At 37.8% G+C, this 13,421-nt stretch overlaps 1 protein-coding gene, 1 long non-coding RNA gene and 1 pseudogene across 2 annotated transcripts; 2 read left to right on the top strand and 1 right to left on the bottom strand.

Annotated features, from left to right (window-relative positions):
* The first annotated feature begins 106 nt into the window (after window positions 1-106).
* LOC147476451 (uncharacterized) lies at window positions 107-2,131 on the top strand. Its single transcript, XM_086583031.1, has 3 exons — window positions 107-1,034; window positions 1,243-1,785; window positions 1,913-2,131. Exons 1-3 carry the CDS (start codon window positions 192-194, stop codon window positions 2,012-2,014), a joined length of 1,488 nt encoding a protein of 495 aa, XP_086439157.1. The 5' UTR covers window positions 107-191; the 3' UTR covers window positions 2,015-2,131.
* A 6,097-nt stretch (window positions 2,132-8,228) lies between these two features.
* Window positions 8,229-9,650, bottom strand: LOC147476450 (uncharacterized). The gene is made up of 2 exons (XR_015208411.1): window positions 9,419-9,650; window positions 8,229-8,664 (listed from the first exon to the last, which is right to left on the bottom strand). It is a non-coding gene; the product is annotated as an uncharacterized LOC147476450 (long non-coding RNA).
* A 133-nt stretch (window positions 9,651-9,783) lies between these two features.
* LOC147476449 (putative receptor-like protein kinase At5g24010) lies at window positions 9,784-11,112 on the top strand (annotated as a pseudogene).
* The last annotated feature ends 2,309 nt before the right edge of the window (window positions 11,113-13,421 follow it).

Below are 13,421 nucleotides of genomic sequence, written 5' to 3'. Positions count from 1 at the left end.
AAGCCCACTTTCTTTTTTGGGCCCACGTTGAGTAGAGTCCTAGTTTTTGTACACTTTTACTATATAGTATATACGAGTGTGAAATGTATACAGACTTTTAGTTGATGAAGAACTCTTTACCTGATTTTCAACTCCAACTATAATCTGCTTCTACCTTTCTTTAAAACCCAAACTTGAACAGTTTATTGTAGATGGCCATGAAGAAAGGAAGTACAAAGCCGCATGGTGAGAAGATTTATTCATGTATTCCCAAGTTTTCAATATGGTTTTTGGTTATTCTCTTTGTTACTTACGTGTGTTATTACACTTGGAATCTAGTTTCTTACTCTTGGCTGCCTTATAGTAGTACCACGGTCGTTTTGAAAGCAGAAGCAATGCTGACTCCACAGCAAGAAAATCCTCCTACACTAGTGCGTGTCGAAAACAATAGGAAAACAAGTCTACAACACGTAGTTTTTGGTATAGCAGCTTCAGCAAAATTTTGGGAAAAAAGGAAGAAGTACATTAAGTTGTGGTGGAAGCCTAATGAGATGAGAGGTTTTGTTTGGTTGGATAAACAAGTTAAAACCCATGCTGGCGAAACCGATATTTTACCACCTTTGAAAATATCGGCAGATATAGAACGTTTTCCCTACAAAAATCGTCTAGGTGACCCTTCCGCAATACGTATATCGAGGATTGTTTCGGAAACAGTGAGGTTGGGATTGAAAGATGTGAGGTGGTTGGTAATGGGTGACGACGATACGTTTTTTGTACCGGCTAATTTAGTGAGAGTTTTAGAGAAATATGATTATAATCAGTTTTATTATATCGGTAGTGTATCGGAAAGTCATATACAGAACATTGATTTCTCTTATAATATGGCTTATGGGGGTGGTGGATTTGCTATAAGTTATGGTTTGGCTAAAGAAATTGAGAAAATGCAAGATACGTGTATTCAAAGGTATCCTCAACTGTATGGTTCTGATGATCGTATGCAAGCTTGTATGGCTGAGGTTGGTGTACCTCTAACTAAAGAAGCAGGTTTTCACCAGGTATTTTTTCTATTTTGTTTAATTTGGTTTTTGTTGTTTATGTTAATTTATGGTATACTAATTCGGTGATCTTTATTACCAAAGAAAAATTCTTTTGGTGATTATAGAATCTAGATGCATTTTAATCATTCAGATTGTGTTACTTATTGCCCTTGTAATATAATCCACTAATTAATCCATCTCCTGACAATCATTTTTGGTGTATCAGTTTGATGTATATGGCAGCGCATTAGGCCTGCTCGCAGCGCATCCAGTAGCCCCATTGGTAAGCATACACCATTTGGATATAGTGGATCCAATCTTCCCAAACATGACTCAGGTTCAAGGCTTGAGCCATCTCAACATCCCAATCGAACTTGACTCAGCTAGTATGATGCAACAATCGATGTGCTACGACAAAAATAAGATTTGGTCAATTTCTACCTCTTGGGGATACGTTGTTCAAATTTATCGCGGTTTCATATCACCGCGTGAATTAGAAAGACCTTCAAGAACATTTCTCAATTGGTATAGGCAGGCGGATCAGACTGGTTTCTCATTCAACACTCGCCCAGTGAGTAGGAATGGTTGCCAAACACCATTTACATATTATATGTCTAAGGCTTGGTATGATTCGTACAAGAACCAGATGGTGACAGAATATGTTCGGCATTGGACCAAGAATCCACATTGTAGGTGGAAAATATTGGACCCAGGTGTTGTAGACCAAGTGGTGGTTTACAAACGACCCGACCCACAAAAATGGGAAAAGGTGTGTCTTTTTATTTTCTAAATGGTTACCCAAAAAATGTATATTATTCCTATTCATGAACGTTGTTGTATTAGTTTTGAGCAGCTTCATTGATCTAATTAATTGTTGTGACATGTTATTTGTGTAGGCTCCAAGGAGAAATTGTTGTAGAATCCTGCCATCAAGAAACCAAAGGATCATGTTGGTCGAAGTCAGTTTGTGTAGGGAAGGTGAGACCATTGGAATTTAAGACACGAAATTTGTTACAGTCTCAAAGGCCGGAGAAAAAATTGCTTATCCAAAAAGAAGGTATATGAAAGAGCGGATTGAATATATTTGTACAAATGAGAATTTATGAAGTTCAATGTATATAGTTTTGGTGCAACTGTATAGATTCTATTAAGTTTTTATACGACTTCATATTTGTGAACGTTTGCATAAATGAGTAACTAACAAACTTTACACAAAATCTAAAGTTGGGGAATAAACCTTTTTCTTTGAGCAAATTTGGGTAATCAATCTTTAATTTGTTGCAACGTTAACTTCCGTTCAGTCCATTATTTTTGCATACTGTAAATTGAAAGTTCGTCACCCAAATTTACTAAAGAGAAAATTATGCCCAAATTTCTAACTTCTTATTTCGTGTAAAGTTTGTTACCTGTTTATGTACTTTGTGAGGTAGTGATATTCTTATTCTGGAATATCAAGCACGTGCTCAGCATAGTGGAAATACCACACTGACCTCTGACCTAGTTTTCCGAACTACATTCAGGATGACCTGCATCATCAGCTCACGTCCACGAGCTACGAGTTCACTCTAGAAACAGATCGACTCGCACAACACCACGCTCAGTGTTCTATATCATGATTTCGGCTCATCTTCTAGAAGCAATCATTATCAAAGTCAAGCACTTACACAATCCTGCCGCATAAGTTACTAACCATTGCAGAACTAATCCCCATCATTACAACATTCCTACCAACACCATTCTCATACTCCTTCTCAATCTCAACCATACATTTGTGTTAATCTTTACACGCGTTGGGTTGAGATTCAACTTAACCATCTATAAATACCTCTCATATGAACTACGCCATACGATTTTTCTCTCCCCTAGAATCGAGAGATAGATAGAGGCGGTTAAGCTCATCAACGAACTTCGGTCTTTCCCAAATTCAATCTAATTCTCCTTCTTCCTTTGTATGTAAAGGTGAACTAAAACTCCTTTTACACTTTTTACACTTATTTCTTTTGTGATCAATATAACAAAATGCAACCGGTTTTGAGTGGTGGCGGGAATAGTGTAGGAAAAGCTAAGTGGTGTTTAAGATTTTCTCCATTGTCTAATAATAAGGTCCATATTTTTTAAATGAAAAAATTGCAAATTATAGATGCTTGCAAAGAGGATTCTGAGAATGAAGAGATAGTCGAGACAGAGGCAGGTGTTCTTGAGGGTGAACAAGATATGGTTGAGACAGCATGCAGTTTTAAGGGTGCACAAGCAGTGTCGGCAACATAGGCCAGTGGTATTGAGGGTGCACAAGTGGTGGTTGAGGCAAATATATGTGGTATGGAGGGTGTACAAGTTGCTAATGTCAACTAAATTTCTGACATGGAATGCAAGGGGAATGGGGAATGAAGCAACCTGCATGAGTCTTAGGAAGCTTATTCTCAAAACGAAGCCTGATATTTTTTGTGTTCAAGAAACTAGAATAGAAACCTAGCTCCCTTTGTGGAAATGCGAATTTGGACTGACAATTGGTAGTGGATTGGACTCCCTTCTTGGGGTCAATCAGGGGGAATGATTCTTGCTTGGGATACAGATAAGGTGATAGTCGAGGACCACTTAGTAGGCGCTTATTCAATTACTATCACTGGTTCTTTGATAAATGACAACTTTAAGTGGATGGCTACTGGTGTGTATAGTCCTAATAAGAGCAACAAAGATCCGAGGGAGGATTTCGGCTTGAATTAGATGATATCGTGCTTGGTGTGAGTACCCCTTGGTGTGTAGGTGGAGATTTCAATGTGATCGGAGAAGGCTGAAAGATATGGAGGCGATAACGACAAAGAAAAATGGCAGTTTTTGGGAATTTATAGACCCGAATCAGTTAATTGGGTTCCCACTACAAGGTGTGATGTTCACCAGGTCAAAGAATCGGTATGAACCTCTTTTGAGTAGGTTGGATCGTTTTCCGGTTTCTCCAGTGGGAGGGCCACTTCGAAATGCTAAAGAAATTGCACTCGAGATATTCCTCGGACCATAAAGGCGTGTGTTATTGGATTGCCTTTGTCAAAAGAATCAAGCCCAAGGCCGTTTAAATTTGAATTGATGTGGTTTGATGACAAAGATATTCGGGGAAGATGGAAGAATGGTGGAACTCTTTTGTGTTGGTGGGTCTCCGAAAGTATTATTTGGTGGAGAAAATTAAAAGCACTCAAACGAAACTTATTGTTTGGAACAAAAGAGGTGTTCGTGTGGTGGACGCTCTTATTGATACAACAAGTCGTCAAAGATTATCATTGCTGATCTTGACAAGTTAGAAGAGGAAAGGGTCTTAACGGGAGGAATTTATAACTAAATAAATTGAGGCCAATGCAAAACTCCAAACTCTTTTGAAAAGGGAGGAGGTTTCATGGAGGGTGAAATCAAAACGTTGTGGGCTAAGGATGGTGATGGATGCACTAAGTACTTCCATACAATGGCCAACATGAAGATTAAGATCAAGGACATCTCTAAAATCCGGGTGGGTGAGAATGGTGTCGATAAAAGCTGAAATAAAACCACATAGTGGGGTATTACACTTCTCTCTATACGTAAAAGGAAGACTTTAGGTCCAACTTTAGAGGGCCTAGATTTTGAGACAATTTTAGAAGAAAGGAAACAGTGGCTAGAGAGGGATTTTAGCATCGAAGAAGTGGAGGATGTGGTGAAGGGTTTCGAAGGAGACAAGTCTCCGAGACCGGACAGCTTTTATATGGAATTTTACTGCAAATGCTGGCACTTTCTTAAGGATGATGAGATGGCTGTTCTGAAAATGTTTCAAGATTCAGCTTTTATCGACTAGCGTAACAATTCCACGTACATCACTCTTATTCCAAAGCATGAGGGAGCAAGGGAGATGTCAGATTTCAGACCTATTAGTTTAATTGGGGGCATATATAAAATCATCTCCAAGGTCTTGAATGTTCGCTTGAAGGTAGTATTAATAGACATAATCTCCAGATACCAAGGTGCTTTCATAGAGGGGCGGCAAATTCTTGATGGGGTATTGATAGCCAACGAGTGTATTGATTTCGAGAGACTTCATTCGAATACACACCGTATCATATGTAAGGTTGATATCACGAAAGTGTTCGATTATGTGAACCGGAGCTTTCTTAGATATATGTTATGCAAATTGGTTGGAGATAAATGGAATGAGTGGATTATGACATGTGTATCGACATCATCTTTCGGTGATGATCAATGGGACTCCCAGGGTAATTTCAAGAGCAATATAGGCTTACGCCAAGGAGATCCTCTCTCCTTTTTGTTTGATATAGTGATGGAAGCCCTCCAAAAATTATTCAAAAGGCGGTGCAAGGAGGGTGATTAGCTGGCTTTTCTTTTGGCAACAATAGTCCTCGGGCCGTCCCCATGTTAGAATTTTGAGATGACACTATCTTTCTTCTAGATGCTTCAATAGCTCAAGTCTTGGTGCTTAAAGCTGCTCTTCTTTGGTTTGAGGCATTTCGGCTTAAAACCCAATCTAGCCATAACCTCTATTATAGAGTGGGGGAGGTGCAAATTTGGAGCTACTTGCCAATGCTATGGGGTGTGCAAGGGCCAACTTCCTTGTAAGTACCTTGGGTTGCCACAAAAAACAAGCAAGTATGGGATCTGTACTAGAAAAGTCGCTAAGAGGCTTAACGGTTGGAAAAGAAAGATGTTGTCTAAGGGAAGTCAACTCACACTCATCAATACACACTTGCCGCCATCCCTATCTATCACCTCTAAAACGCTTACCATTAGATGGCGTAGGGAAGAAATTGGAGAGAATCATGAGAGATTTTCTATGGGGTTCTTCGAAAAGAGTAGAAAGTACCATCGATTGGCATGGGAGAATGCTTGTAAGCCTAAGGAGATGGGGGTTTGAACATCAGAAATATACACTTGACCAACATGTCCCTCTTGGGTAAATGGGTATGGAGATCTGGCGAGAGGGTGAACCGAATTATGGAAGGAGATCATTCAGGGACAAATTTGGTGCGCTTTGAGGTGGGTGGTTGGCCACCCGATCTTTTTTAGTTCCTATGGGTGCAGTTTGTGGCGTGGAATTCTCACTACAGAAGGTAAGCAAAAAAAAATGTCACATACCGAGGTGGGGCGGTCACAAAAGCAAAATGCGGAAGGATGCTTGGTGCGGATAAGCCTTTCCAAGAGAATTTTGAAGAGCTTTTTCGATATTCGAGTGACAAAGATGGGCTGGTAAAAGATCGTATGGTTAGGGAGAACAATGGGTTGACTTGGAACTTCAAATTGAGGCATGGTGTAAGGGGAGTGGCACATAGAGGGGTGTCATTGTGATGTTGGATGCTCTTGCGGGGGTTAACCCGCCCGATTGGAAAGAGGATAAATGGGTATGGAAGCAATCTAGCAACAGTAATTTCTGTTCTCGATCATACTACAATCTACTGGCCAACAACATTCCCTACCCACCACAACCTAGAACTCCGAAGCTCTTATCGATGGCGTGGCGCAGTGGTGTACCTCCTAAAGTGCAGTTCTTCCTTCGGTGTTTACTACAAGGAAAGATACTGACAACAGATCAACTGCGCACAAGGGGTAAGGAGGTGGAGGCAGAGTGTGTTGTGCACTCAAGTTGATGAAACTGCAGACCACCTTATGCTACATTGTAGCTTCAGTAAAGGCGTGTGGCAAAACATACTACAACCAATGGGCATTGATATCAACTAGGCTATCTGCCCTCATTCAATAGTCTCTTGCCTTCATAGTTGGGTATCGCCAAATACTACGGCCTATGGGAAATGCATATATTTGGCCTTTAGTTCCTTATGCCACGTGGTGGTCTATCTGGAGAACAAGGAACGATGCCATCTTTAACAGCAAGCCCGCATCTATTGAAACCACTATTCGTAACATTAAAGTGAACTTGTGGCTTTGGACATCGATGCTTTTGGAGAGAAGGGGATACTGTTTTGGGAACTTAATGTTAGAGTGGAGATCTGTTATTTCAGGTGTATCTCAGCTAGGATTTTCACTTCTAAGTTACTTTTTTGTTAAACACCTCCTTGTATTGGTGAGTCTCTTACTCACTTTTTCTTTCTTTCTTTTCATATGAATAAGATGCATATTTATTAAAAAAAAAATGAAAAAAATATACTATAAAAAGTATGATGCAACTTCAAAATGGAAGGTTTTGAAAATCCACTTAAGTTAGAACCTTCCATACCTAAAGAATATCGAAGAACTAAAGTGTTAGCAAGTAAATATAAATGAACAATTGAGTTATGTATGTGTACTTAATGAGCAATTCTTACAAATTATTACATTCTAAACTTGTAATGCAACAAAGTATATCCGTTTTTTTTTCGTATTATATGCGTATAAAAGACGAATTGTATGTTTGACATTTTTTTCGTTTTTTTGGCCAAATTTTTAAATGTATTATTATTCAAAATTTTAAATTTTTGACGAATAATTTATGTATCGAATTTTTGCTGTCCGCGAATTTACTAGCTACCCGCCGACCCACAAAAATGGGGGAAATGTCTTTTATTTTCCTAAATGGTTGCCCCAAAAAAAATGTACATTTAGCCTATTCATGACATTGTTGTATTAGTTTTGAGGCAGCGTCATTGATCTAATTATATGTTGTGACATTTTATTTGTATAGGCTCCAAGGAGAAATTGTTGTAGAATCCTACCACTGAAAGGATCATTCTGCTCGAATTGAAGTGAGTGTGTGCAGGGAAGGTGAGACTATTGGAATTTAAGATAGTAAATTTTTACTGTCCCAAAGGCCGAGTATAGGAAAGAATAGTTTATCGAATAAAAGTAGGTATAGAAAAGATCAGATTGAATATATTTGTACAAACGAAAATTTATAAAGTTCAGTGTATATGTTTTTGGTGCAACTGTAAAGATTCTATTAAGTTTTTATATGACTTCATATTTGTGATATTCGCTTCCTGAACTTTTTGTTTTGACTACACAAATGGTTTGGTATTTGATTCTAAAAGAGTGGTATGTTGTAATCTTTTTGTAACGAGATAAATACATGAATGGGTAACGAACTTTACACAAAATCTAAAATTGAGAAATAAATTTATTTTTGAACAAATTTGGGAATCAATCTTTATTTTGTTGCAACGTTAACTTCTGTTCAAAGTTTCATCCATTATTTTGCATACAACAAATTGAAAGTTCATTGCCCAAATTTACTCCAGAAAAATTGAATTGTTGTGTGATAATTCGTTTATTTATCTCTTTCTTACCAGTAAACAAATGACACTGTTTACTAACGCTAGTTTTATTCATCAAATCAAGAAATATAATAACCATTAATTGTTTTAAAAAAAATAATAATAACGAAATTTGACTGGGTATAAAGACACATTGCTAATTCATCTAGAGAAATGCAAGTTGCAAATCCTTATTTTCGCTTCACTAGCACTTTCAATTGCATATACGAGTGTAGCCATCTTAGTTAAGTGTTCCCGACACACACAACCATTGACCAATGAAAAAGAGCACTGCAATTGAGATTGGGATTGATAGCAACAAAAAGTTGCAGCTGTTGAATTGCTGCTCTGTATGATGCCGAAGCAAGTATCACCACTTTGTACTCCAACAACTTCATCACAGTTTGGAGTTTTCACTCTTCCAAATGTAACTGTTAATCACATCAGATACATATCGATTAGACTATCCATGTAATGCACCGTACACAAAATATGAATATATTGACGAAAGCAGAGTTGTGTATTCTCTAACAAAATAACGATACACTTTGTTGGAATGATCATCTCATGCTTGACAATCTTTTTGCACACGTTATATCATCTGCCACATTAAATTAAATAATTTGAAATCTACAGCACTGAAAGCTAGATAATCTCGACTCTAGGCTTCGTCTCGAAGAAAAATGACATCTATTTTTGCCAAATCCTCTTAAATATATTGGTTTTCTGAAGAAAAAAAATTTGGAACTCTTCTATCCATCTTTTATACATGCTTCAATTAGGAACTCTACTTAGAAATTGGCAGATCGAGTGCAACTGATGCAAATTCATTCTTTGGGAAATTCTCCACAATAATTGTAAACATCTACCCTTTGTAAAAGACACCTTTTGTTTAGGAATTAACCTGTGTCCAATATTAATTAATTAAGAACCAGTGACCACACAACATGCTAAATATATTCGGGCAAAAAAAAAAAAACTAAATATTGGTCGCACACTCGCACACATTTTTAATATTAAGAACTTGTGTCCAACGTTTGTGCACTAAATATTTAGTTCTAAATATATAAGCATTATAAATCTACTTAACCAAAAAAAACACTATATACACGCCCTCTCACATTTCACACTCATTTGGCTTGACGGAAAACAATCTTGTTTCAATATACTAGGGTAAAAACTTACGACCAAAAAACCTGCCCTCTGCAGTGGACATGATGAGAAGAAGTGAGAGCATGAAAACAATGTTAAACATGGCTACTTTGTTGTTGATCTTAGCCATTATATAACTCTCTCTTTCTTCTGGCTTTTCACTTTGCAAAAATGGTCTATATATAGTGCTGAATCAATTGTCCAGACCAACAAAAATCAGTAAAGATTCCATTGTTTATCTGATTCTACCAATGGCCGGCTTCTCCTAGGATAGGCGAGTTACTGTAGACAATATTTTGGAATGTTTCTTCCCCCATGCAGGCCAAAACGTGAAAACAAGCGCTGGGTATAGGCTTGTACACCGCGGGCCGAAAGCCCATGACCCAGTCGACCACCTACCGCTAACTTGGATATACGCGTACAGCGCAACACATCTGACATCTGACCCCACCAAACACGGAAACTATTTTCAGTCAGATCCTCAAAACCAGAACAGCTCTGAAAACTGAAATCATTTCTCTGTAATGGAGCTCAACATTCTCTTCTTCTTCTTCTTCTTCTTCTTCACTATTTCAAATGCAGTGACACAATTCTCACCAACAGACAACTACCTTATCAATTTGTGGTTCACCCATCACCTCATTTCCCTCAACAATCGTTTCTTCATTACTGATACTTCCAAACCAGGTTCACTTTTCTTGTCCGCCAAGTCATCATCTTTTCCACTCATTAACAATAACCCTTCTCCCCATCTCTCTCAATTATACCACACAGCTAGAATTTTCAATAAAGAATCATTTTTTTACTTTTGGTATCAAGAAAAAGGGCACTCATTTGGTACGTTTGCATTTCTATCCTTTTTTGATATTAGTAATGCTAACTTTCATGTTTCAAGTAATGGTTATTTGTTGTTAAGTAAGTTTAATGGGTTAGAATTTGAGAATGGTGAAAAGAACCGATTTTTGAAAGAGTATTTGATTAATGTTGACAAGGGGTGGTTGAAATTGTGTTTACACCGTTTAATGAATCGAGTTTTGGGTATGTGAATGCGATTGAAGTGTTTTCGGCACCCGATAGACTTATTGCTGATACTGCAATGTTGGTTGGTTTTAATGTGAGTGAGAAAATTAATGGATTGAGAAATCAGGGATTGGAAACTGTTTATAGACTTAATGTTGGTGGTCCGAAAGTTACTCCGTTTAATGATACATTGTGGAGAACATGGATTCCTGATGATGGGGGTTTTGAGAATGAATGAAACGTCAATGGATATTCATTTCAGTGGGAGAATTCAGTACCAAGAAGGTGGTTTGAGTCGAGAAATTGGACCGATAATGTATATAGTTCATTTCGAGTTATGAGTAATCTGAAGAGAAATTCTAACATTACGTGGATTCTTCCTGTGAGTGTTGGGTATAAGTATCTTGTTAGAATGCATTTCTGTGATATTGCTAGTCTAGCACTTAATGAGTTGTATTTCAATGTTTTACATCAATGGGCATTTGGCTACTGAGAATTTGGATCTGTCAGACATTACACGAATGCTGGCTTCTCCTTACTATGCTGACTTTGTTGTCCAATGCTAATGAGTTGGGTGTTATAAGTGTAAGCATAGCTCCTTGAATCTAAGTAGTCCAGAGAGGATGAATGCTATATTGAATGGTTTGGAAATCATGAAGATGAATAATTCCATGGGTAGTTTCAATGGAAAGATATCTGTTGCTTAGATTTTGAGGAGTCGTGGTGAGAGGAAATAATGGTGTTGGAGTATGTTCACTTGCTATTATAAGTTTGTTGGTGGTGGCTTTTGTAGTTATGCATAGGAGAAACGCTGTGGCACAAGACTCTGTGGGGTGGTCACCATTGCCTTTGGATGCTTCAGAAGGCAATTTGAAATATAAGAATCAATCAGCGTTAAGTAAAGTTCTTATTCTTTTGAATAATTAATTAGTATTTGTACTATGTAATTTTGGTATGATGAAGACAAGATGCTAGAGACACCATATGAAGATGTAACTAATGAAATTGTTTGAAGCTTTTTGTATTATAATCATGTGTATTTTTTCATTTTATGCGATTGACTAAGCATCAACTACTGAGTTTAGAATAAGAACAAGTCTTCACTTGTTACTCTTATTGCCTTAATGAGCCATTTTGTTTTTGAAGTCTAAACCTGTCTAAACAAGCTGTACCTTTCGAGTTGATATTGGAAAATGACATCAATATGGAACCTTAGCTATTGCTGCAGTTCTTATATTAATGGCCATTGTAACCAGTCGGAGGTTATATTTCTGTTTTGTTCGGGAGGGTGGGTGTTTATGTTTTTTAGTGAGTGATCTGCATGCTCCTGCAAATTTTAGCCATAGAAAAGGTTACAAAAACAAAGAGAAAGGTAACAGAGTGATCTCAATGTGAGTAAAATAAGATGATCTGGGATCTTAGCATCATAAAATCATTTTACACTGTAAAATAGAAAGCGCACTGAGATAAAACATTCCTATGCCCTAGCCAAGTGGTGGTGCCGCAGTATATTATGCTTCAGTCTCCATATTTAAGGGCACAAAAACATTGGGCAAGGAAACATTAAATACAATGGCCTGTTTTATATCCTTTTATTTTTAGGTTTTTGCATACAAGTATGGTACAGAATAGTTGGTTTTGTTACATACCACTTCTTTGCTGCAGTATGAATATAATGACTCCGAGACTCGAAGAACAACCCTTCTTTGCTGCAGCATCCGTGCCAAAATCTGCCTCCCTAGAGTATGCGGAATACTCCAAAATCTAGCTTGTTAACTGCTCTCATCCACCTTGCTTTTAAATTCCATAGCTTCTGTCCCTTCACAAAGCAACTATAGCGACCATTGAGTGGCTGTCAATCCATAGCTTCCTCCAATTGTTCCTTACTGCTGTCTCTGTTGCAAGGACTATAGCAGAAAATTTAGCTGCATAGTTAGTGGTCACTCCCATTCCATAAGCTAGGAACTAGTAATACTGGGTTTGCCATAGCAGAGCCATGCATATTTCTTTGGCCACCCTAGTTAGGAGAAGGTTCAGGTCTTCAATGGTAGTGAACTTCCTGTACAGACTACAATATCATTCTTCAGCTAGTTGAACAATGTTAGGCCTTGTTTCATCAAAGAAAATTCTGTTTCTAGTTTTCCATATTTGAACCATCAACCATGAGATGCTTCCTGATAGGACTTCGATTCTTTGCAGCATGCCTGACATGTTGAAGGTGCAACCGTGCAAACTGCTTAAAGGAAACCTTACACAGCCTCAGATATCCATGCTAATATGAGCTTAGGGATATCACCGTCCTATATCATGTGCTGAACACTCTGTACTTCATTGTTGCATACACATAGATTCATTTAGAATGAATCCCTTTCCTATGTACCCTGTCATAATTAGGGACTAATTTGTGCATTAGATTCCACACTATTCGTGCTGCTCTTGGGTGGATATGCTTGTTCCACACCCAACTGCACCAGCTGACCCTGCTATCCTTTCATTGATTGACTGCAAACTTGGAGAACGCTCTATGCGTATGATGGGTACAATATATAGGTTTGCAAGGGAAAGTGGAAAAGTTATAAGTATTTCTGCTAGTTTGACTTTTTTCGACAACAAACTCTGATATTACATGGACTCTTCCTGTGAGCGTTGGTTATAAGTATCTAGTTCACATGCATTTCTGTGACATTGCTAGTATGGCACTTTATGAATTGTATTTCAATGTTTATATCGATGGGCATTTGGCTTCTGAGAATTTGGATCTGTCATACATAGATTAAGTGAGTGCTTGCTTCTCCCCTGTTACCCTATATGATGACTTTGTTGTCGATGGTGATCACTTGGGTGTTATAAGTAGGAGCATATCTCCTTCCAGTCTAAGTAGTTTAGAGAGAAGTATATAATAACTTTGTCATGATAATAATGAAATATACAAAAGAAATTAAGACAAACGCACCAAAAAGTACTTTCTGGGACAGCAAGTCCCACTTCAAAACAAAACTCGTTCAGCATTCATACA

The sequence above is a fragment of the Coptis chinensis genome, chromosome 9 (assembly GCF_015680905.1).
Source record: "Coptis chinensis isolate HL-2020 chromosome 9, ASM1568090v1, whole genome shotgun sequence".
Lineage (NCBI taxonomy): Eukaryota > Viridiplantae > Streptophyta > Magnoliopsida > Ranunculales > Ranunculaceae > Coptis > Coptis chinensis.
Note: the sequence above shows the minus strand (reverse complement) of the source record. Positions and strands in the feature narration are given on the sequence as shown.